At 52.5% G+C, this 21,583-nt stretch overlaps 1 protein-coding gene across 1 annotated transcript in view; it reads left to right on the top strand.

The window, feature by feature from the left end:
* Positions 1-21,583, top strand: part of NUFIP1 (nuclear FMR1 interacting protein 1) — a 42,568-nt gene that overhangs the window by 1,269 nt on the left and 19,716 nt on the right. The window contains exons 3-6 of the mRNA XM_068165281.1: positions 735-839; positions 3,131-3,193; positions 3,873-3,949; positions 17,073-17,165. Of these exons, the coding sequence (XP_068021382.1) occupies positions 735-839; positions 3,131-3,193; positions 3,873-3,949; positions 17,073-17,165 (338 nt within the window). The remainder of the gene's footprint in view (positions 1-734; positions 840-3,130; positions 3,194-3,872; positions 3,950-17,072; positions 17,166-21,583) is intronic.

The raw sequence follows: 21,583 nt of genomic DNA on the forward strand, positions 1-21,583 counted from the left end.
ACCTGGGAGCCTTCTCTTCTCCAGACTGAACAGCCCCAACTCCTTCAGTCTGTCCTCACAGGAGAGGTGCTCCAGCCCTCTGATCATCCTCCTGGCCCTTCTCTGGACACCTTCCAGCACCTCCACATCCCTCTTGGAACAGGGGCTCCAGAACTGGAGGCAGGACTCCAGGTGGGGTCTCCCCAGAGCTGAGCAGAGGGGGAGGATCACCTCCCTCGACCTGCTGGCCACACTTCTCCTGATACAGCCCAGGATCTGATTGGCTTTGTGGGCTGCAAGTGCACACTGAGAGCTCCTGTTGAGCTTCTCCTCTCCCAGCACCCCCAAGTCTCTCTCCTCAGGGCTACTTTCCAGCCAGTCCCTGCCCAGCCTGGATTTGTGCCTGGGATTGCCTCCACCCAGATGCAGGACCCTTCACTTGCTCTTATTGAACCTCCTGAGGTTGGCTTGTGCCCACCTCTGCAGCCTGTCCAGGTCCCTCTGGATGGCCTCCCTTCCCTCCAGCCTGTCTGCTGCACCACACAGCTTGGTGTCATCAGCAAACTTGCTGAGGGTGCACTCAATGCCACTGTCCATGGCACCCACAAAGATGTTGAACAAGCCTGGTCCCAGGACTGATCCCTGAGGGATCTTTCTAAAGTGAGGGGCACAGAACTGGACACAGGACTGAAGGTAAATTTGGTAACTGCCATCTTGAAATGATTCATTGTATGTTGTTTGGGGTTTTCTTTCAGAACAAGAAGAAAAAAGAGCCAGTTTTCACTCATTACTGTGACACTTGTGACCGGGGCTTTAAGAACCAGGAGAAATACGACGAACACATTTCCCAGCATAAACAGGTTGGTGAGTTTGGCTTGTTCCACTTACAGCTTGAGTTTTACCTTCCTGCCTAATGAGCAGCCAGCTGTAGTCTTAAGTCTGTGAATAGAAGACTTAGCCAAGAGATTCCAGAGCTACAAAAATGTTAGTACAGGATTATTTTTCTCTGGCCAAATGCTCTGAGCTCTCAGTTGTAGGCTGTCAGCCCCTGGCTGGGACGGGAGCACACTGTGATGGGTTAGGAACTGGCTGGATGGCCGAGCCCAGAGAGTGGTGGTGAATGGTGCCACATCCAGCTGGCAGCCAGGCACTAGTGGTGTGCCCCAGGGATCAGTGCTGGGCCCTGTGCTCTTTAACATCTTTATTGATGATCTGGATGAGGGCATTGAGTCCATCAGCAGTAAGTTTGCAGAGGACACCAAGCTGGGGGCAGGAGTTGATCTGCTGGAGGGTAGAGAGGCTCTGCAGAGGGACCTCGACAGGCTGGACAGATGGGCAGAGTCCAAGGGCAGGAGATTGAACACATCCAAGTGCCAGGTTCTGCACATTGGCCACAGCAACCCCATGCAGTGCTACAGGCTGGGGTCAGAGTGGCTGGAGAGAAGCCAGGCAGAGAGGGACCTGGGGGTACTGGTCGATGGTAGGCTGAACATGAGCCTGCAGTGTGCCCAGGTGGCCAGAAAGGCCAATGGCATCCTGGCCTGCATCAGGAATAGTATGGCCAGCAGGAGCAGGGAGGTCATTGTGGCCCTGGACTCATCACTGGTTAGGCCACACCTTGAGTCCTGTGTCCAGTTCTGGGCCCCTCAGTTTAGGAAAGATGTTGAGTTGCTGGAAGGTGTCCAGAGAAGGGCAACAAGGCTGGGGAGAGGTTTGGAGCACAGCCCTGTGAGGAGAGGCTGAGGGAGCTGGGGTTGCTTAGTGTGGAGAAGAGGAGGTTCAGGGGAGACCTTCTTTCTCTCTCCAACTCCCTAAAGGGAGGTTGTAGCCAGGTGGGGGTTGGCCTCTTCTCCCAGGCAACCCAGAACAAGAGGACACAGTCTCAAGCTGTGCCAGGGGAGGTTCAGGCTGGATGTTAGGAAGAAGTTCTTCCCAGAAAGAGAGATTGGCCTTTGGAATGTGCTGCCCAGGGAGGTGGTGGAGTCAGCATCACTGGAAGTGTTTAATAAGAGACTGGATCAGGCACTTGGTGCCATGGTTTAATTGTTTAGATGGTGTTGGGTGATAGGTTGGACTCAATGATGTTGAAGGTCTTTTCCAACCTGCTCTGCTCTCTGCTCTGCTCTCTGCTCTGCTCTCTGCTCTGCTCTCTGCTCTGCTCTCTGCTCTGCTCTCTGCTCTGCTCTCTGCTCTGCTCTCTGCTCTGCTCTCTGCTCTGCTCTCTGCTCTGCTCTCTGCTCTGCTCTCTGCTCTGCTCTCTGCTCTGCTCTCTGCTCTGCTCTCTGCTCTGCTCTCTGCTCTGCTCTCTGCTCTGCTCTCTGCTCTGCTCTCTGCTCTGCTCTCTGCTCTGCTCTCTGCTCTGCTCTCTGCTCTGCTCTCTGCTCTGCTCTCTGCTCTGCTCTCTGCTCTGCTCTCTGCTCTGCTCTCTGCTCTGCTCTCTGCTCTGCTCTCTGCTCTGCTCTCTGCTCTGCTCTCTGCTCTGCTCTCTGCTCTGCTCTCTGCTCTGCTCTCTGCTCTGCTCTCTGCTCTGCTCTCTGCTCTGCTCTCTGCTCTGCTCTCTGCTCTGCTCTCTGCTCTGCTCTCTGCTCTGCTCTCTGCTCTGCTCTCTGCTCTGCTCTCTGCTCTGCTCTCTGCTCTGCTCTCTGCTCTGCTCTCTGCTCTGCTCTCTGCTCTGCTCTCTGCTCTGCTCTCTGCTCTGCTCTCTGCTCTGCTCTCTGCTCTGCTCTCTGCTCTGCTCTCTGCTCTGCTCTCTGCTCTGCTCTCTGCTCTGCTCTCTGCTCTGCTCTCTGCTCTGCTCTCTGCTCTGCTCTCTGCTCTGCTCTCTGCTCTGCTCTCTGCTCTGCTCTCTGCTCTGCTCTCTGCTCTGCTCTCTGCTCTGCTCTCTGCTCTGCTCTCTGCTCTGCTCTCTGCTCTGCTCTCTGCTCTGCTCTCTGCTCTGCTCTCTGCTCTGCTCTCTGCTCTGCTCTCTGCTCTGCTCTCTGCTCTGCTCTCTGCTCTGCTCTCTGCTCTGCTCTCTGCTCTGCTCTCTGCTCTGCTCTCTTCTCACTAGCTGTGCACACATCTGGCACTTAGTTTGTTTGAAGTGTGCTTGAATGCTTGTTTATAATGTGTGTCACTTGATGTCTCTTAAATTTACCCCCTTGTCTTGCAGTGCACAGAAGAAGGTTGCAACTTCAGCGCCCATGAAAAGATAGTTCAGATACACTGGAAAAATGTAGGTATTCCCCAGGTCTCTGCTCTAGTCCCTCTTGTTTTTCTGTAGAAGCTTGATTCCATCCTCCAGGATGGAACACATGCCACCTCTGAGTAGATTCTGTTGTAAGAACACATTGTGGGTACCAGTATGTTTAAATGCTGTGGGAGTTTTGTTTTAATGGATTCATTTGGGGCTGTTCAGTCTGGAGAAGGGAAGGCTCCCAGGTGACCTCACTGTGGCCTTCCAAGATCTGAAGGGGGCCTGCAAGAAGGCTGGGGAGGGACTGCTCAGGATCTCAAGTAGTGATAGGACTAGGGGGAATGGAATGAAGCTGGAGGTGGGGAGATTGAGGCTGGAGGTGAGGAGGAAGTTCTTCCCCATGAGAGTGGTGAAGCCCTGGAATGGGTTGTCCAGGGAGGTGGTTGAGGCCCCATCCCTGGAGGTGTTTAAGCCCAGGCTGGATGAGGCTGTGGCCAGGCTGATGTAGTGTGGGGTGTCCCTGCCCATGGCAGGGGGGTTGGAACTAGCTGATCCTTGAGGTCCCTCCCAACCCTGACTGATACTATCTTGTAATCACTGTATGCAGCCTTTCCTTGTCTGGAGATGAGCAGTGTGGTTATGCTGTAGCTGACAGAATGGTTTCTTGTTAATCTTTTCTTTCTCCTCTTAAACAACCTGTGAAATGCTTTTTCTTTAGGCACATGCACCTGGTGCTAAGAAAATAAAACTGGACAGTCCAGAAGAGATTGCTAGATGGAGAGAAGAAAGGAAAAAGTGAGTAAGGCTTGTGGCCTATGACTTGGAGTTACTGTGTTTCCCTTTGTGGTACCTGGAGGTGTTCAAAAAGGGACTGGATCTGGCACTTGAAGCCATGGTTTAGTTAGTCCTGAGGTGGTGTTTGGTGCTAGGTTGTACTTGATGATCTCTGAGGTCCTTTTCAACCTTATTGAGTCTATGATTAGATGACATCTCAAAGGCAGTAGCAGTATGTGCTTGCAGCTACTGTTTATTTGACTCTCCTATTCTATTGTTTCCTATTCTAATTTCTATTCTTTTCCCTCTCCTCCTCCTTCCTTTCCCTCTCCTCCTCCTTCCTTTCCCTCTCCTCCTCCTTCCTTTCCCTCTCCTCCTCCTTCCTTTCCCTCTCCTCCTCCTTCCTTTCCCTCTCCTCCTCCTTCCTTTCCCTCTCCTCCTCCTTCCTTTCCCTCTCCTCCTCCTTCCTTTCCCTCTCCTCCTCCTTCCTTTCCCTCTCCTCCTCCTTCCTTTCCCTCTCCTCCTCCTTCCTTTCCCTCTCCTCCTCCTTCCTTTCCCTCTCCTCCTCCTTCCTTTCCCTCTCCTCCTCCTTCCTTTCCCTCTCCTCCTCCTTCCTTTCCCTCTCCTCCTCCTTCCTTTCCCTCTCCTCCTCCTTCCTTTCCCTCTCCTCCTCCTTCCTTTCCCTCTCCTCCTCCTTCCTTTCCCTCTCCTCCTCCTTCCTTTCCCTCTCCTCCTCCTTCCTTTCCCTCTCCTCCTCCTTCCTTTCCCTCTCCTCCTCCTTCCTTTCCCTCTCCTCCTCCTTCCTTTCCCTCTCCTCCTCCTTCCTTTCCCTCTCCTCCTCCTTCCTTTCCCTCTCCTCCTCCTTCCTTTCCCTCTCCTCCTCCTTCCTTCCTTTCCCTCTCCTCCTCCTTCCTTCCTTTCCCTCTCCTCCTCCTTCCTTCCTTTCCCTCTCCTCCTCCTTCCTTCCTTTCCCTCTCCTCCTCCTTCCTTCCTTTCCCTCTCCTCCTCCTTCCTTCCTTTCCCTCTCCTCCTCCTTCCTTCCTTTCCCTCTCCTCCTCCTTCCTTCCTTTCCCTCTCCTCCTCCTTCCTTCCTTTCCCTCTCCTCCTCCTTCCTTCCTTTCCCTCTCCTCCTCCTTCCTTCCTTTCCCTCTCCTCCTCCTTCCTTCCTTTCCCTCTCCTCCTCCTTCCTTCCTTTCCCTCTCCTCCTCCTTCCTTCCTTTCCCTCTCCTCCTCCTTCCTTCCTTTCCCTCTCCTCCTCCTTCCTTCCTTTCCCTCTCCTCCTCCTTCCTTCCTTTCCCTCTCCTCCTCCTTCCTTCCTTTCCCTCTCCTCCTCCTTCCTTCCTTTCCCTCTCCTCCTCCTTCCTTCCTTTCCCTCTCCTCCTCCTTCCTTCCTTTCCCTCTCCTCCTCCTTCCTTCCTTTCCCTCTCCTCCTCCTTCCTTCCTTTCCCTCTCCTCCTCCTTCCTTCCTTTCCCTCTCCTCCTCCTTCCTTCCTTTCCCTCTCCTCCTCCTTCCTTCCTTTCCCTCTCCTCCTCCTTCCTTCCTTTCCCTCTCCTCCTCCTTCCTTCCTTTCCCTCTCCTCCTCCTTCCTTCCTTTCCCTCTCCTCCTCCTTCCTTCCTTTCCCTCTCCTCCTCCTTCCTTCCTTTCCCTCTCCTCCTCCTTCCTTCCTTTCCCTCTCCTCCTCCTTCCTTCCTTTCCCTCTCCTCCTCCTTCCTTCCTTTCCCTCTCCTCCTCCTTCCTTCCTTTCCCTCTCCTCCTCCTTCCTTCCTTTCCCTCTCCTCCTCCTTCCTTCCTTTCCCTCTCCTCCTCCTTCCTTCCTTTCCCTCTCCTCCTCCTTCCTTCCTTTCCCTCTCCTCCTCCTTCCTTCCTTTCCCTCTCCTCCTCCTTCCTTCCTTTCCCTCTCCTCCTCCTTCCTTCCTTTCCCTCTCCTCCTCCTTCCTTCCTTTCCCTCTCCTCCTCCTTCCTTCCTTTCCCTCTCCTCCTCCTTCCTTCCTTTCCCTCTCCTCCTCCTTCCTTCCTTTCCCTCTCCTCCTCCTTCCTTCCTTTCCCCCTCCTATTCTGTAGCAGCATTTATTTGCAGTTAACTGTGAGGATGCTAAATGCCTGGAATGGTTTTTGCTGACTTTCTGGAGAATCTCGTGGTGGACACTCTTGGGTTTCTTTTTTCACAGAGTAACATAATGTGGCAGTGGTGCAAGGCTGCTGACAGCCTTTGTTCACTACAGCCCAGTGAAATCAATGGAAATCCTGAGTCCTCAGGGGCTGCAGGCTGGCCTAACTTGCACAGGTAGTGTGATAAATGGGAGGGGCATCAGAATCTGCTTGCTCAGCACTGTCCTGGTGGCTGTGTAGGAGCTTGTGGGAGCCACTGCCAGACCAGCGGTAGGATGCAAAAGCAAAGATCTGAGTGGTGGAGAAACTGCTCTCCACACCTTAGGAGGATGCTGATGGTTGTAAGAGATCTCCAGCCATGTTGTTTGCTGTGGTGGATGCCTTGCTTTGCTTGCTACTTCCAAAGCCCTCAAGTTTCATATGGTGGACAACAAGAAACAGATACTTAGGGAATGTTGCTGCTGGGACACCAGCCCTGGAGGTGTTCAAGAGGGGATTGGATGTGGCACTTGGTTCCATGGTTTAGTTAGTCAGGAGGTGTTGGGTGACAGGTTGGACTTGATGATCTCTGAGGTCTTTTCCAACCTTATTGATTCTATGATTCTAAATGTTTGCTATTCCAGGCCACCAAGCAAAAAAGACAATAGAGGCTTAGAACCTTCTGAGCCAGGACCACTAGATGGGGCAGTGCTGTGGTTTGTTTTGGTGCTTCAGTCTTTGTGTGGGCATCTCCTTTAGCTGTGACTGATGGGTGTAGGAGGACTACCTGGGTGGCCTTTGTTACTTTTTGCACAGCAAAGAAACTCTACCAACATCCTGCTTTTTACTTCCATTTTTTTTGCCTTTCTTTTTCTTTTAATTATTATTAATGGACAGTGGCATTGAGTGCACCCTCAGCAAGTTTGCTGATGACACCAAGCTGTGTGGTGCAGCAGACAGGCTGGAGGGAAGGGAGGCCATCCAGAGGGACCTGGACAGGCTGGAGAGGTGGGCACAAGCCAACCTCAGGAGGTTCAACAAGACCAAGTGCAGGGTCCTGCATCTGGGTGGAGGCAATCCCAGGCACAAATGCAGGCTGGGCAGGGACTGGCTGGAAAGCAGCCCTGAGGAGAGAGACTTGGGGGTGCTGGGGGAGGAGAAGCTCAACAGGAGCTCTCAGTGTGCACTTGCAGCCCGCAAAGCCAATCAGATCCTGGGCTGCATCAGGAGAAGTGTGGCCAGCAGGTCGAGGGAGGTGATTCTCCCCCTCTGCTCAGCTCTGCTGAGACCCCACCTGGAGTACTGCCTCCAGTTCTGGAGCCCCTATTGCAAGAGGGATGTGGAGGTGCTGGAAGGTGTCCAGAGCAGGGCCAGGAGGATGAGCAGAGGGCTGGAGCACCTCTCCTGTGAGGACAGACTGAAGGAGTTGGGGCTGTTCAGTCTGCAGAAGAGAAGGCTCCCAGGTGACCTCATTGTGGCCTTCCAGTATCTGAAGGGGGCTACAGGAAGGCTGGGGAGGGACTGCTCAGGATGTCAGGTAGTGCTAGGACTAGGGGGAATGGACTGAAGCTGGAGGTAGGGAGATTGAGGCTGGAGGTGAGGAGGAAGTTCTTCCCCATGAGAGTGGTGAAGCCCTGGAATGGGTTGTCCAGGGAGGTGGTCGAGGCCCCATCCCTGGAGGTGTTTAAGCCCAGGCTGGATGAGGCTCTGGCCAGGCTGATGTAGTGTGGGGTGTCCCTGCCCACGGCAGGGGGGTTGGAACTAGATGATCCTTGTGGTCCCTTCCAACCCTGAATGATTCTATGATACTATGATAAAGAAGCTCAGCTGAAACTTCTACCAGGCAGTAATTGGGTCACCAGCAAAGCATCTGTTTGGTGCTGAATTTCTGCTGTTGACTCCCAGTAAACATTGCATTGTACAGAGGAAAAAGGGACACCAGAGGGAGTCTGAGCTATTAGGAAGGTTTGGTTTATGGTGACAGGAGAAAGCTCTTTCTGTCTGGAAGCTCCAGTCAAAAGCTCAGAATGAATCTCTCAGGTCATTAGCAGTTTGTTTCCAGTTGGGTTGCTGTGATTTAACACATGCTGAATTCTTAAGAGTCCTGGCTTGCTTGTCCTTTCAGCTGTTATAAAGAGTTACTTCCAGAGATCATAGTATCAGTCAGGGTTGGAAGGGACCACAAGGATCATCAAGTTCCAACCCCCCTGCCATGGGCAGGGACACCCCACACTACATCAGCCTGGCCACAGCCTCATCCAGCCTGGGCTTAAACACCCCCAGGGACAGGGCCTCAACCACCTCCCTGGACAACCCATTCCAGGGCTTCACCACTCTCATGGGGAAGAACCTCCTCCTCCCCTCCAGCCTCAGTCTCCCCACCTCCAGCTTCATTCCATTCCCCCTACTCCTATCACTACCTGAGATCCTGAGCAGTCCCTCCCCAGCCTTCCTGGAGGCCCCCTTCAGATACTGGAAGGCCACAATGAGGTCACCTGGGAGCCTTCTCTTCTCCAGACTGAACAGCCCCAACTCCTTCAGTCTGTCCTCACAGGAGAGGTGCTCCAGCCCTCTGATCATCCTCGTGGCCCTTCTCTGGACACCTTCCAGCACCTCCACATCCCTCTTGGAATAGGGGCTCCAGAACTGGAGGCAGGACTCCAGGTGGGGTCTCAGCAGAGCTGAGCAGAGGGGGAGAATCACCTCCCTTGCCCTGCTGGCCACACTTCTGATGCAGCCCAGGATCTGATTGGCTTTGTGGGCTGCAAGTGCACACTGAGAGCTCCTGGTGAGCTTCTCCTCCACCAGCACCCCCAAGTCTCTTTTCTTAATTAGCTGCTGTCTTGCTCAGTTGTATATCCTGCTTAAAATCTTTTAGAGCCTGTGTTTAAAGTGCAGCCTTATCCATGCAGAAGGAAGGGTTGGGGGCAGAGCTGGTAAGGAATGAGTACCTCTAGGTGAAGGAGAAGCTCAACAGGAGCTCTCAGTGTGCACTTGAAGCCCAGAAAGCCAATCAGATCCTGGGCTGCATCAAGAGAAGTGTGGCCAGCAGGGCAAGGGAGGTGATCCTCCCCCTCTGCTCAGCAATGCTGAGACCCCACCTGGAGTCCTGCCTCCACTTCTGGAGCCCCTATTGCAAGAGGGATGTGGAGGTGCTGGAAGGTCATAGAACAGAATCAATAAGGTTGGGAAAGACCTCAGAGATCATCAAGTACAACCTGTCACCCAACATCTCATGACTAACTAAACCACAGCTTCAAGTGACATGTCTATTCCTTTTTTGAACACCTCCAGGGACAGTGACTCCACCACCTCTCTAGGCAGCACATTCCAATGGCTAACAACTCTCTCTGTGAAGCAATTTCTCCTCACCTCCAGCCTAGACCTCCCCTGGTGCAGCTTGAGACTGTGTCCTCTTGTTCTGGTGCTGGCTGCCTGGGAGAAGAGACCAACCCCCACCTGGCTACAACCTCCCTTCAGGGAGTTGGAGAGAGCAAGAAGGTCTCCCCTGAGCATCCTTTTCTCCAGGCTAAGCAACCCCAGCTCCCTCAGGCTCTCCTCACAGGGCTTGTCCTCCAGACCTCTCCCCAGCCTCTCTGCCCTTCTCTGGACATGTTCAAGAGTCTCAATATCCCTCTTAAATTGAGGGGCCCAGAAGTGGACACAGTACTCAAGGTGTGGCCTGACTAGTGCTGAGTCCAGGGGCAGAATGACCTCCCTGCTCCTGCTGGCCACACTATTTCTGATTCAGGCCAGGATGCCATTGGCCCTCTTGGCCACCTGGGCACACTGCTGGTGGTGTCCAAAGCAGGGCCACGAGGGTGAGCAGAGGGCTGGAGCACCTCTCCTGTGAGGACAGACTGAAGGAGTTGGGGCTGTTCAGTCTGCAGAAGAGAAGGCTCCCAGGCGACCTCATTGTGGCCTTCCAGTATCTGAAGGAGGCCTACAGGAAGGCTGGGGAGGGACTGCTCAGGATCTCAGGTAGTGCTGGGACTAGGGGGAATGGACTGAAGCTGGAGGTGGGGAGATTGAGGCTGGAGGTGAGGAGGAAGTTCTTCCTGCAAGGCAGCAGTTGGAGACAACTGCAAAAAGCTACCACTGGGCTACTGCCCTCATGTGAAGCCCTGGAATGGGTTGTCCAGGGAGGTGGTTGAGGCCCTGTCCCTGGAGGTGTTTAAGCCCAGGCTGGCTGAGGCTGTGGCCAGGCTGATGTAGTGTGGGGTGTCCCTGCCCATGGCAAGGGGGATTGGAACTGAATGATCCTTGTGCTGCCTTCCTGACTGATTGTGTGAAATGTGCTGGGTCAGAATGCTGTTCTTCTGGCTGACTCTGTACAATGCCCTGCTCATTGCTGGAAGCTTCACCACTCTGCCTACCTAAAGATTCTGCAATGGCTTGTGCCCCATTGAACCTGCTGAGCCAAGCAGTCGAATTAGGTGCACAGCACTTGAGATGAATTTCCATGGGCTCTCAGGGCTTCCCTGTGTTTTGCAGACAGATGGCTGCCAAGTCTGACATCAGCTTTGATTATCATTGCTTCTCTAGTTTTGATTTGTCCCATCCCAAGAGCTGAGAAATGTGCTGCTTTCAGCATGTATTTTTCCTTGAACTCCAGCTTAAAGGGCATTAACTGTTGTGCATTTTCTCAGTGTCTCAGCATGGGATTGCTGCCTTCCTTTCTTCCCAAGTGAGAGCTGGGTTCTGCTAGCCCATCTGTTTCCAACCAACTCTTTTTAGAGCAAAGATTATTAGAATGAATGTGGCAAAGCTGCTCTGGTGTTAAAGCAAACCTTTAAACTTACTTTTGCTTCCTTCCTAACATAACATTGGAGGATTTTCTTGATCTTGTGTCTTGCTCATAAATAATTCTCCTCCTTCTCCCCTTTCTTTAAGCTTCTGGGGTTGTCAGCCACTCCACTTTTAATTTGTGGCTCTCTAGTAGAGTAATGTAAATCTTCAGTAGTGTAAATTTGCAGATGACACCAAGCTGGGGGCAGGAGTTGATCTGTTAGAGGGTGGGAGAGCTCTGCAGAGGGACCTTGCCAGGCTGGACAGATGGGCAGAGTCCAAGGGCAGGAGATTGAACACATCCAAGTGCCAGGTTCTGCACATTGGCCACAACAACCCCATGCAGTGCTACAGGCTGGGGTCAGAGTGGCTGGAGAGCAGCCAGGCAGAGAGGGACCTGGGGGTGCTGGTTGATGGTAGGCTGAACATGAGCCTGCAGTGTGCCCAGGCAGCCAAGAAGGCCAATGGCATCCTGGCCTGCATCAGGAACAGTGTGGCCAGCAGGAGCAGGGAGGTCATTGTGCCCCTGGACTCAGCACTGCTTAGGCCACACCTTGAGTCCTGTGTCCAGTTCTGGGCCCCTCAGTTTAGGAAGGAGGTTGACTTGCTGGAAGGTGTCCAGAGAAGGGCAACAAAGTTGGTGAGGGGCTTGGAAACCAAGCCCTGTGAGGAAAGGCTGAGGGAGCTGGGGTTGCTTAGCCTGGAGAAGAGGAGGCTCAGGGGAGACCTTCTTGCTCTCTACAACTCCCTAAAGGGAGGTTGTAGTCAGGTGGGGGTTTGTCTCTTCTCCCAGGCAACCAGTACTAGAACAAGAGGACACAGTCTCAAGCTGTGCCAGGGGAGGTTCAGGCTGGAGGTCACTAGGAAGATTAACACAGAGAGAGTGATTGGCCATTGGAATGTACTGCCCGGGGAGGTGGTGGAGTCACCATCACTGGAGGTGTTCAGGAGGAGACTTGATGGGGTGCTTGGTGCCATGGGTTAGTTGTTTAGGTGATGTTGGTTTGGTTGATGGGTTGGACAGGATGATCTTGAAGGTCTCTTCCAACCTGGTTTGTTCTGTTCTATTCTAAATGCAGATACAATACAATTTTACTCTGAACTGCAGGAATAAAACACCCCAGCTGAAAGGGCAAAATTACACTGGAGACACAGAGCTTGATAAAATGCCTGTCAGTCTTACAACCAGATTTTTATCATCTCTCTGGGCCACATCTGTTCCCTTTGGGCTATTCCTGTCCCCTTTGCTGTTGTTTTTGCATATGCAGTCACTAGCAGCTCCAGTGATAGAAGCAATTTGCTCACAGTTCTGTAAAGATGATAAATTTGTATAGCTCTCAGCTCAGAAATGCATTAGAATTTAATAGAATAGAATAAACCAGGTTGGAAGAGACCTTCAAGATCATCGTGTCCAACCTATCATCCAACACCACCTAATCAACTAACCCATGGCACCAAGCACCCTGTCAAGTCTCCTCCTGAACACCTCCAGTGATGGTGACTCCACCACCTCCCTGGGCAGCACATTCCAATGGGCAATCACTCTCTCTGTGTAAAACTTCCTCCTGACCTCCAACCTAGACCTCCCCTGGCACAGCCTGAGACTGTGTCCTCTTGTTCTGGTGCTGGTTGCCTGGGAGAAGAGACCAACCCCCACCTGGCTACAACCTCCCTTCAGGTAGTTGTAGAGAGCAATAAGGTCACCCCTGAGTCTCCTCCTCTCCAGGCTAAGCAGCCCCAGCTCCCTCAGCCTCTCCTCACAGGGCTGTGCTCCAAACCCCTCCCCAACTTTGTTGCCCTTCTCTGGACTCGTTCCAGCAACTCAACCTCCTTCCTAAACTGAGGGGCCCAGAACTGGACACAGGACTCGAGGTGTGGCCTAACCAGTGCAGTGTACAGGGGCACAATGACTTCCCTGCTCCTGCTGGCCACACTGTTCTTGATGTAGGCCAAGATGCCATTGGCCCTCTTGGCTGCCTGGGCACACTGCAGGCTCATGTTCAGCCTACTATCAACCAGCACCCCCAGGTCCCTCCCTTTCTGCCTGCTCTCCAGCCACTCTGACCCCAGCCTGTAGCACTGCATGGGGTTGTTGTGGCCAATGTGCAGAACCTGGCACTTGGATGTGTTCAATCTCCTGCCCTTGGACTCTGCCCATCTGTCCAGCCTGTTGAGGTCCCTCTGCAGAGCCTCTCTGCCCTCCAGCAGATCAACTCCTGCCCCCAGCTTGGTGTCATCAGCAAATTTACTGCTGATGGACTCAATGCCCTCATCCAGATCATCAATAAAGATGTTAAAGAGCACAGGGCCCAGCACTGATCCCTGGGGCACACCACTGGTGCCTGGTTGCCAGCTGGCTGTGGCACCATTCACCACCACTCTCTGGGCTCGGTGTTCCAGCCAGATCCTAACCCAGCTCAGAGTGCTGCTGTCCAAGCATTGTGTAAACCACTCCTGGAAAGGTTTCCTTTCTCTTAAGCCACTGGCAGAGCTCTGTTTTTCCACTGCTTGCTAAAAAAATAAGTTTACTGTGATTCTTCTGAGCAAGCCAGTGGCCTGTGAAACAGCCATGACTCCACCTAGTGCACTCATCTCTTGGAAAAACAAACAAAGAAAGTACACAAAGCCTGTTGACTACGGCACAGATGTTAGTGATTGTTCTCAGTGTCAGCATCTCCTTTCTCTGGAAGCTTAGAATATAGAATTAACCAGGTTGGAAGAGACCTCAGAGATCATCAAGTCCAAGCTATCACCCAACACCATCTAAACCATGGCACCAAGTGCCTCATCCAGTCTCTTCCTAAACACCTCCAGTGATGGTGACTCCACCACCTCCCCAGGCAGCACATTCCAATGGCCAATCTCTCTTTCTGTGAAGAACTTCTTCCTAACATCCAGCCTAAACCTCCTCTTGAGAAAGGATATAGAGACACTTGAATGTGACCAGAGAGGAGCAACAAAGCTGGGGAGAGGTCTCAAGCGAAAGCTCTATGAGGAGAGGCTGAGGGAGCTGGGGCTGCTTAGTCTGGCGAAGAGGAGGCTCAGGGGAGACCTTCTTGCTCTCTACAACTACTTGAAGGGAGGCTGTAGCCAGGTGGGGGTGGTCTATTCTCCCAGGCAATGAGCACCAGAACAAGGGGACGCAGTCTCAAGCTGTGCCAGGGGAAGTTTAGGCTGGATGTGAGGAGAAAGTCCTTCCCAGAAAGAGAGATTGGCCATTGGAATGTGCTGCCCAGGGAGGTGGTGGAGTCACCCTCCCTGGAGGTGTTCAAGAGGGGATTGGAGGTGGCACTTGAAGCCATTGTTTAGTTAGTATCACTATCTCTAAGGTTGGAAGAGACCTCAAAGATCATCAAGTCCAACCTGTCCCCACAGACCTCATGACTAGAGTATGGAGGTCACTACTGCCCACTGCAGGCTTGAACTCACTTCCTTCCCATTAAGGGTCTTATGCACTACCAACTGAGCCACAATAGAAAGCATGAACTTGTTCCCCAGTTTGACAAGGCTGTCTATGTTTTGTATTCATGAGAGAAAACCTGCCTAGACCTGGCTGTCCTGTTCAGCTGCTCTGAACTCCCTGCAAGTCTGTTCACTCCTGGGAGAACCAAAACACAACATCATGCAAAGGGAGAAAGAGCCAACTGTCAGGGTTTAAAGACAGGTGTTTTCCAGGGAGTCCAAGATCATAGTATCATAGTATCATTCAGGGTTGGAAGGGACCACAAGGATCATCTAGTTCCAAGCCCCCTGCTGTGGGCAGGGACACCCCACACTACATCAGCCTGCCCACAGCCTCAGCCAGCCTGGGCTTAAACACCTCCAGGGATGGATCCCCAACCACCTCCCTGGACAACCCATTCCAGGGCTTCACCACTCTCATGGGGAAGAACTTCCTCCTCACATCTAGCCTGAATCTTCCCACCTCCAGCTTCATTCCATTCCCCCTAGTCCTAGCACTACCTGAGATCCTGAGCAGTCCCTCCCCAGCCTTCCTGTAGCCCCCTTCAGATACTGGAAGGCCACAATGAGGTCACCTGGGAGCCTTCTCTTCTGCAGACTGAACAGCCCCAACTCCTTCAGTCTGTCCTCATAGGAGAGGTGCTCCAGCCCTCTGATCACCCTCCTGGCCCTTCTCTGGACACCTTCCAGCACCTCCACATCCCTCTTGGAATAGGGGCTCCAGAACTGGAGGCAGTACTCCAGGTGGGGTCTCCCCAGAGCTGAGCAGAGGGGGAGAATCACCTCCCTTGCCCTGCTGGCCACACTTCTCCTGATGCAGCCCAGGCTCTGATTGGCTTTGTGGGCTGCAAGTGCACACTGAGAGCTCCTGTTGAGCTTCTCCTCCCCCAGCACCCCCAAGTCTCTCTCCTCAGGGCTGCTTTCCAGCCAGTCCCTGCCCAGCCTGGATTTGTGCCTGGGTTAAATATTTAAGGAGCAGTGTCCCCTATTTTGTTATAGCTATATATAGTGAGTAGCTGTTCTAAGTTTCTCATTACTCCATTTTCATAGGCTTATCAAATATTTATACTTTGCATTTCTACCCTGAACTGGGGTGTGTGTGTGTGTGTGTGTTTCTCCTTGACCGGTGCCACTGCTTGGGCAGTGACTGGCTGGAAGGCAGCCCTGAGGAGAGGGTCTTGGGGGTGCTGGTGGACAAAAAGCTCAACAGGAGCTCTCAGTGTGCACTTGCAGCCTGCAAAGCCAATCAGATCCTGGGCTGCATCAGGAGAAGTGTGGCCAGCAGGGCAAGGGAGGTGATTCTCCCCCTCTGCTCAGCTCTGGGGAGACCCCACCTGGAGTCCTGCCTCCAGTTCTGGAGCCCCTATTCCAAGAGGGATGTGGAGGTGCTGGAAGGTGTCCAGAGAAGGGCCACGAGGATGAGCAGAGGGCTGGAGCACCTCTCCTATGAGGACAGACTGAAGGAGTTGGGGCTGTTCAGTCTGCAGAAGAGAAGGCTCCCAGGTGACCTCATTGTGGCCTTCCAGGATCTGAAGGGGGCTACAGGAAGGCTGGGGAGGGACTTGTCAGGATCTCAGGGAGTGATAGGACTAGGGGGAATGGACTGAAGCTGGAGGTGGGGAGATTGAGGCTGGAGGTGAGGAGGAAGTTCTTCCCCATGAGAGTGGTGAAGCCCTGGAATGTGTTGTCCAGGGAGGTGGTTGGGGCCCTGTCCCTGGAGGTGTTTAAGCCCAGGCTGGATGAGGCTCTTGCCAGGCTGAAGTAGTGTGGGGTGTCCCTGCCCATGGCAGGGGGGTTGGAACTAGATGGTCCCTGTGGTCCCTTCCAACCCTGGCTGATACTATGATTCTATGACCACCTTTACCTCCAAGCTCTGGGGTTTAGCTGGGGACCGTTTACAGAGCGGCAAGCTTAGCCATTTTGGGGCTCTGGCAGTAATTTGCAGCAGTCCTTGCATGTTGGAACCAGTGGAGCGTTTGTTCTCAGGGAGGGGGATGGAGAGGGAGGTGGGGAATGGAAGAGAGGATGGTTGTAACAGTGGATCTGCATGACTAAGCAATTTTTCTTGACGCTGGCATGAAAAGGAGCAGGAATTCTGGTGAGCGAGAGGTCAGCCTGCAAGCACAATAACTGAGTGCTGCTCGAGGGGAAACTTAGGTGCTTCTCCCTCTCTCATGTTACAGCAATCTTCTGCTCCCAGAAGCTGTTCTTGGGCCCCTCAGTTTAGGAAAGATGTTGAGTTGCTGGAAGGTGTCCAGAGAAGGGCAACAAAGCTGGGGAGGGGTTTGGAGCACAGCCCTGTGAGGAGAGGCTGAGGGAGCTGGGGTTGCTTAGTCTGGAGAAGAGGAGGCTCAGGGGAGACCTTCTTGCTCTCTGCAACTCCCTGAAGGGAGGTTGTAGACAGGCAGATGTTGGTCTCTTCTCCCAGGCACCCAGCACCAGAACAAGAGGACACAGTCTCAGGCTGTGCCAGGAGAGGTTTAGGTTGGATGTTAGGAAGAAGTTCTACACAGAGAGAGTGATTGCCCATTGGAATGGGCTGCCCAGGGAGGTGGTGGAGTCACCATCACTGGAGGTGTTCAGGAGGAGACTTGATGGGGTGCTTGGTGCCATGGTGTAGTTGTTTGGGTGGGTTGGATTGATTGATGGGTTGGACACAATGATCTTGAAGGTCTCTTCTAACCTGGTTTGGTTTATTCTATTCTAAATTCTTTTCTGGGGGATGCTGGTGTAGTCAAGGGGGTACTGACAGAAGTGCAGAGAATCATTTAAGCACTGGTGTATGGTTTTGTTTTCCCTTCCAGAAATTTTCCTACCTTGGCAAACATCGAAAGAAAGAAGGCAGTGCAGCTGCAGAAGGAAGAAAGGGGAGAAGTGCTGACCACCCAGCAGTTTGGGTAAGCATTTTGATACAGTCTTGTTACCTTCCTCCTAGTGACTTCAGAAGTATGCTCTGCAGCCCTTATTTCTTCCACTCTACACATGATCTAGCTGCCTTTTAACAGAGGACTGGTTGTTTCACCGTTTGCAGGTGTAATGCGCTTCGGTTCGGGTCAGAGTGGCTGGAGAGCAGCCAGGCAGAGAGGGACCTGGGGGTGCTGGTTGACAGTAGGCTGAACATGAGCCTGCAGTGTGCCCAGGCAGCCAGGAGGGCCAGTGGCATCCTGGCCTGCATCAGGAACAGTGTGGCCAGCAGGAGCAGGGAGGTCATTGTGCCCCTGGACTCAGCACTGCTTAGGCCACACCTTGAGTCCTGTGTCCAGTTCTGGGCCCCTCAGTTTAGGAAGGAGGTTGACTTGCTGGAAGGTGTCCAGAGAAGGGCAACAAAGCTGGTGAGGGGCTTGGAGCACAGCCCTGTGAGGAGAGGCTGAGGGAGCTGGGGTTGCTTAGCCTGGATAGGAGGAGACTCAGGGGTGACCTTATTGCTGTCTACAACTCCCTGAAGGGAGGTTGTAGCCAGGCAGAGGTTGGTCTCTACTCCCAGGCAATCAGCACCAGAACAAGAGGACACAGTCTCAGGCTGCGCCAGGGGAGGTTTAGGCTGGATGTTAGGAAGAAGTTCTATACAGAGAGAGGGATTGCCCATTGGAATGGGCTGCCTGGGGAGGTGGTGGAGTCACCATCACTGGAGGTGTTCAGGAGGAGACTTGATGGGGTGCTTGGTGCCATGGGTTAGTTGTTTAGGTGGTGTTGGATTGGTTGATGGGTTGGAGACGATGATCTTGAAGGTCTCTTCCAACCTGGTCTGGTCTATTCTATTCTATTCTATTCTATTCTATTCTATTCTATTCTATTCTATTCTACAGTGCTTCATAGTTGAGTTAAATGAAGCAGTAATGGTGTTAGAAATCTGGTGTTCGTTCTGCGCTCTGGATTGTTTGAGAATATCACACTCTAGTGGCTGTTTGTCAGTATTAGTCAGGCTTGGAAGGGACCACAAGGATCATCTGGTTCCAACCCCCCTGCCATGGGCAGGGACACCCCACACTAGATCAGGCTGGCCAGAGCCTCATCCAGCCTGGGCTTAAACACCTCCAGGGACAGGGCCTCAACCACCTTCCTGGACAACCCATTCCAGGGCTTCACCACTCTCATGGGGAAGAACTTCCTCCTCACCTCCAGCCTGAATCTCCCCACCTCCAGCTTCATTCCATTCCCCCTACTCCTAGCACTCCCTGAGATCCTGTACACTCCCTCCCCAGCCTTCTTGGAGGCCCCCTTCAGATACTGGAAGGCCACAATGAGGTCACCTTCTCTTCTCCAGACTGAACAGCCCCAACTCCTTCAGTCTGTCCTCACAGGAGAGGTGCTCCAGCCCTATAATGGTGATGGAAGTCACACAACATAATGAATCCACATAATCTCTTGGACACTTTCAGGCATTAAGGGTTTGATTTTTATGAGTGGATTTGGCTTCTTGCTCCCTGCTTTCAGATGATAAATCAATAATCAAGTGGAGAGAGGAGAAAAATGTAACTTTATTTTCATAGCATAAGTAGTCCTCCTTCTTCCTTCTGCCTTTGTTCTGTGCCTGGTAACTTAGTCCTCCTGGTTTTTTATCCATTCTCTCTTACAATAAAAAATGCTTTTCAGGAGAGTTTTATTCTTTTCTCCTCCCCTCAGTGTCTGTGTTTTGTGGAACCAGCTAACTTCAGTGGAATGGAATGGAATGGAATGGAATGGAATGGAATGGAATAGAATGGAATAGAATGGAATAGAATGGAATAGAATGGAATAGAATGGAATAGAATGGAATAGAATAGAATGGAATAGAATGGAATAGAATAGAATGGAATAGAATAGACCAGGTTGGAAGAGACCTTCAAGATCATTGTGTCCAACTTATCATCCAACACCATACCATGCAACCAAGCACCCTATCAAGTCTCCTCCTGAACAGCTGCAGTGATGGTGACTCCACCATCTCTTTGGGCATCCCATTCCAATGGGCAATCTCTCTTTCTGGGAAGAATTTATTCCTAACAGCTTGAGACATTGAGACACTTGAATGTGTCCAGAGAAGGGCAACAAGGCTGGGGAGAGGCCTTGAACACAGCCCTGTGAGGAGAGGCTGAGGGAGCTGGGATTGTTTGGTCTGGAGAAGAGAAGGCTCAGGGGTGACCTCATTGCCCTCTACAAGCACCTGAAAGGTGGATGTAGCCAGGAAGGGGTTGGTCTGTTCTCCCAGGCAACCAAGAGGACACAGTCTCAAGCTGCACCAGGGGAGATTTAGGCTGGAGGTGAGGAGAAAGTTCTTCACTGAGTTATTTGTCATTGGAATGTGCTGCCCAGGGAGGTGGTGGAGTCCCCATCCCTGGAGGTGTTCAAGAGGGGATTGGACGTGGCACTTGGTGCCATGGTCTAGTCATGGGGTCTGTGGTGATAGGTTGGACTCGATGATCCTCGAGGTCTCTTCCAACCTTGGTGATGCTGTGATACTGCTTCCTCTCAGCATCCTCATGTGTGAGATTGGAGATGCAGCAGGACCACTTTGCTCGTCTGTCTGATGTCTTGCAACAGCTGATTAATAGTGCAGAGTTCTTTTAATCCCCTCTGAACAGGAAGTGGAGAGCAGTATATGTGTCCCAAGGGGAAGGCAGATTCCAGGCTGACATTTGCTGGGATGTCTTTGTGACCTTGGGGTTTCTTTCTGCGTGTTTGAGGCCCCAGGGAAATCAGAATGTTGCTTTTAACCTTTGGGCAAGGACTGTATTTACTCAGCATTTGCCAGGCTCTGTAACAACAATTCACAGTCTGGTTGTACAAACTCAGAAGTGCAGTTCTGTGTCTAGATGGGGCTGAAGTATGGGAGCTAACATGAGCCTTTTGTGCATTAGAGGCTGAGGCACAGGGAGGAGGTGGCTTATTTCTTGTCTGCAGGAGTGTTATGGTGGGTGATGTTCTCATCCTCAGGTTAGGAAGGAGGTTGAGTTGCTGGTAGGTGTCCAGAGAAGGGCAACAAAGCTGGGGAGGGGTTTGGAGCACAGCCCTGTGAGGAGAGGCTGAGGGAGCTGGGGTTGCTTAGCCTGGAGAAGAGGAGGCTCAGGGGAGACCTTCTTGCTGTCTACAACTCCCTGAAGGGAGGTTGTAGGCAGGTGGGGGTTGGTCTCTTCTCCCAGGCAACCAGCACCAGAACAAGAGGACACAGTCTCAAGCTGCACCAGGGGAGGTTTAGGCTGGATGTTAGGAAGAAGTTCTCCACAGAAGGAGTAGCCATGGAGGTGGTGGAATCACCATCACTGGAAGTGTTTAGGAAGAGACTGGATGAGGCACTTGGTGCCATGGTTTAGTTGATTAGATGGTGTTGGATGATAAGTTGGACTCAATGATCTCAAAGGTCTTTTCCCACCTGGTTTGTTCTATTTTGTCCTGTTCTGTTCTATTCTGTTCTGTTCTGTTCTATTCTGTTCTGTTCTGTTCTATTCTGTTCTGTTCTATTCTGTTCTATTCTATTCTATTCTGTTCTATTCTTCTCAGACAGGGCTACCAGTTTGTGTTGCAAATGGCAGACATAGGAGTAAAGTGGCTTGTTCCACACCTGCTGTCTTTCTTAGCCAAATCCCTCTGCAGCAGTAGGATACCAGCCTTCCCTTCCCTTCCCTTCCCTTCCCTTCCCTTCCTCTTCCCTTCCCTTCCCTTCCCTTCCCTTCCCTTCCCTTCCCTTCCCTTCTCCCTTCCCTTCCCTTCCCTTCCCTTCCCTTCCCTTCCCTTCCCTTCCTTCCCTTCCCTTCCCTTCCCTTCCCTTCCCTTCCCTTCCCTTCCTTCCCTTCCCTTCCCTTCCTTCCCTTCCCTTCCCTTCCCTTCCTCCTTCCTTCCCTTCCCTTCCCTTCCCTTCCCTTCCCTTCCCTTCCCTTCCCTTCCCTTCCCTTCCCTTCCCTTCCCTTCCCTTCCCTTCCCTTCCCTTCCCTTCCCTTCCCTTCCCTTCCCTTCCCTTCCCTTCCCTTCCCTTCCCTTCCCTTCCCTTCCCTTCCCTTCCCTTCCCTTCCCTTCCTTCCCCTTCCCTTCCCTTCCCTTCTCCCTTCCCTTCCCTTCCCTTCCCTCCCTTCCCTTCCCTTCCCTTCCCTTCCCTTCCCTTCCCTTCCCTTCCCTTCCCTTCCCTTCCTTCCCTTCCCTTCCCTTCCCTTCCCTTCCCTTCCCTTCCTTCCCTTCCCTTCCCTTCCCTTCCCTTCCCTTCCCTTCCCTTCCCTTCCCTTCCCTTCCCTTCCCCTTCCTTTCCCTTCCCTTCCCTCTTCCCTCCCCTCCCCTCCCCCCTGAAATGAAATGTGTTTTGTTGCAATATGAAGCTAGTTTGAATGCTGTTGTAGCGCTGTTCTCC

This window comes from Melanerpes formicivorus, unplaced genomic scaffold, assembly GCF_026170545.1.
Source record: "Melanerpes formicivorus ecotype bairdi unplaced genomic scaffold, bMelFor1.0.p_v2 SCAF_87, whole genome shotgun sequence".
In the NCBI taxonomy this organism is placed as follows: domain Eukaryota; kingdom Metazoa; phylum Chordata; class Aves; order Piciformes; family Picidae; genus Melanerpes; species Melanerpes formicivorus.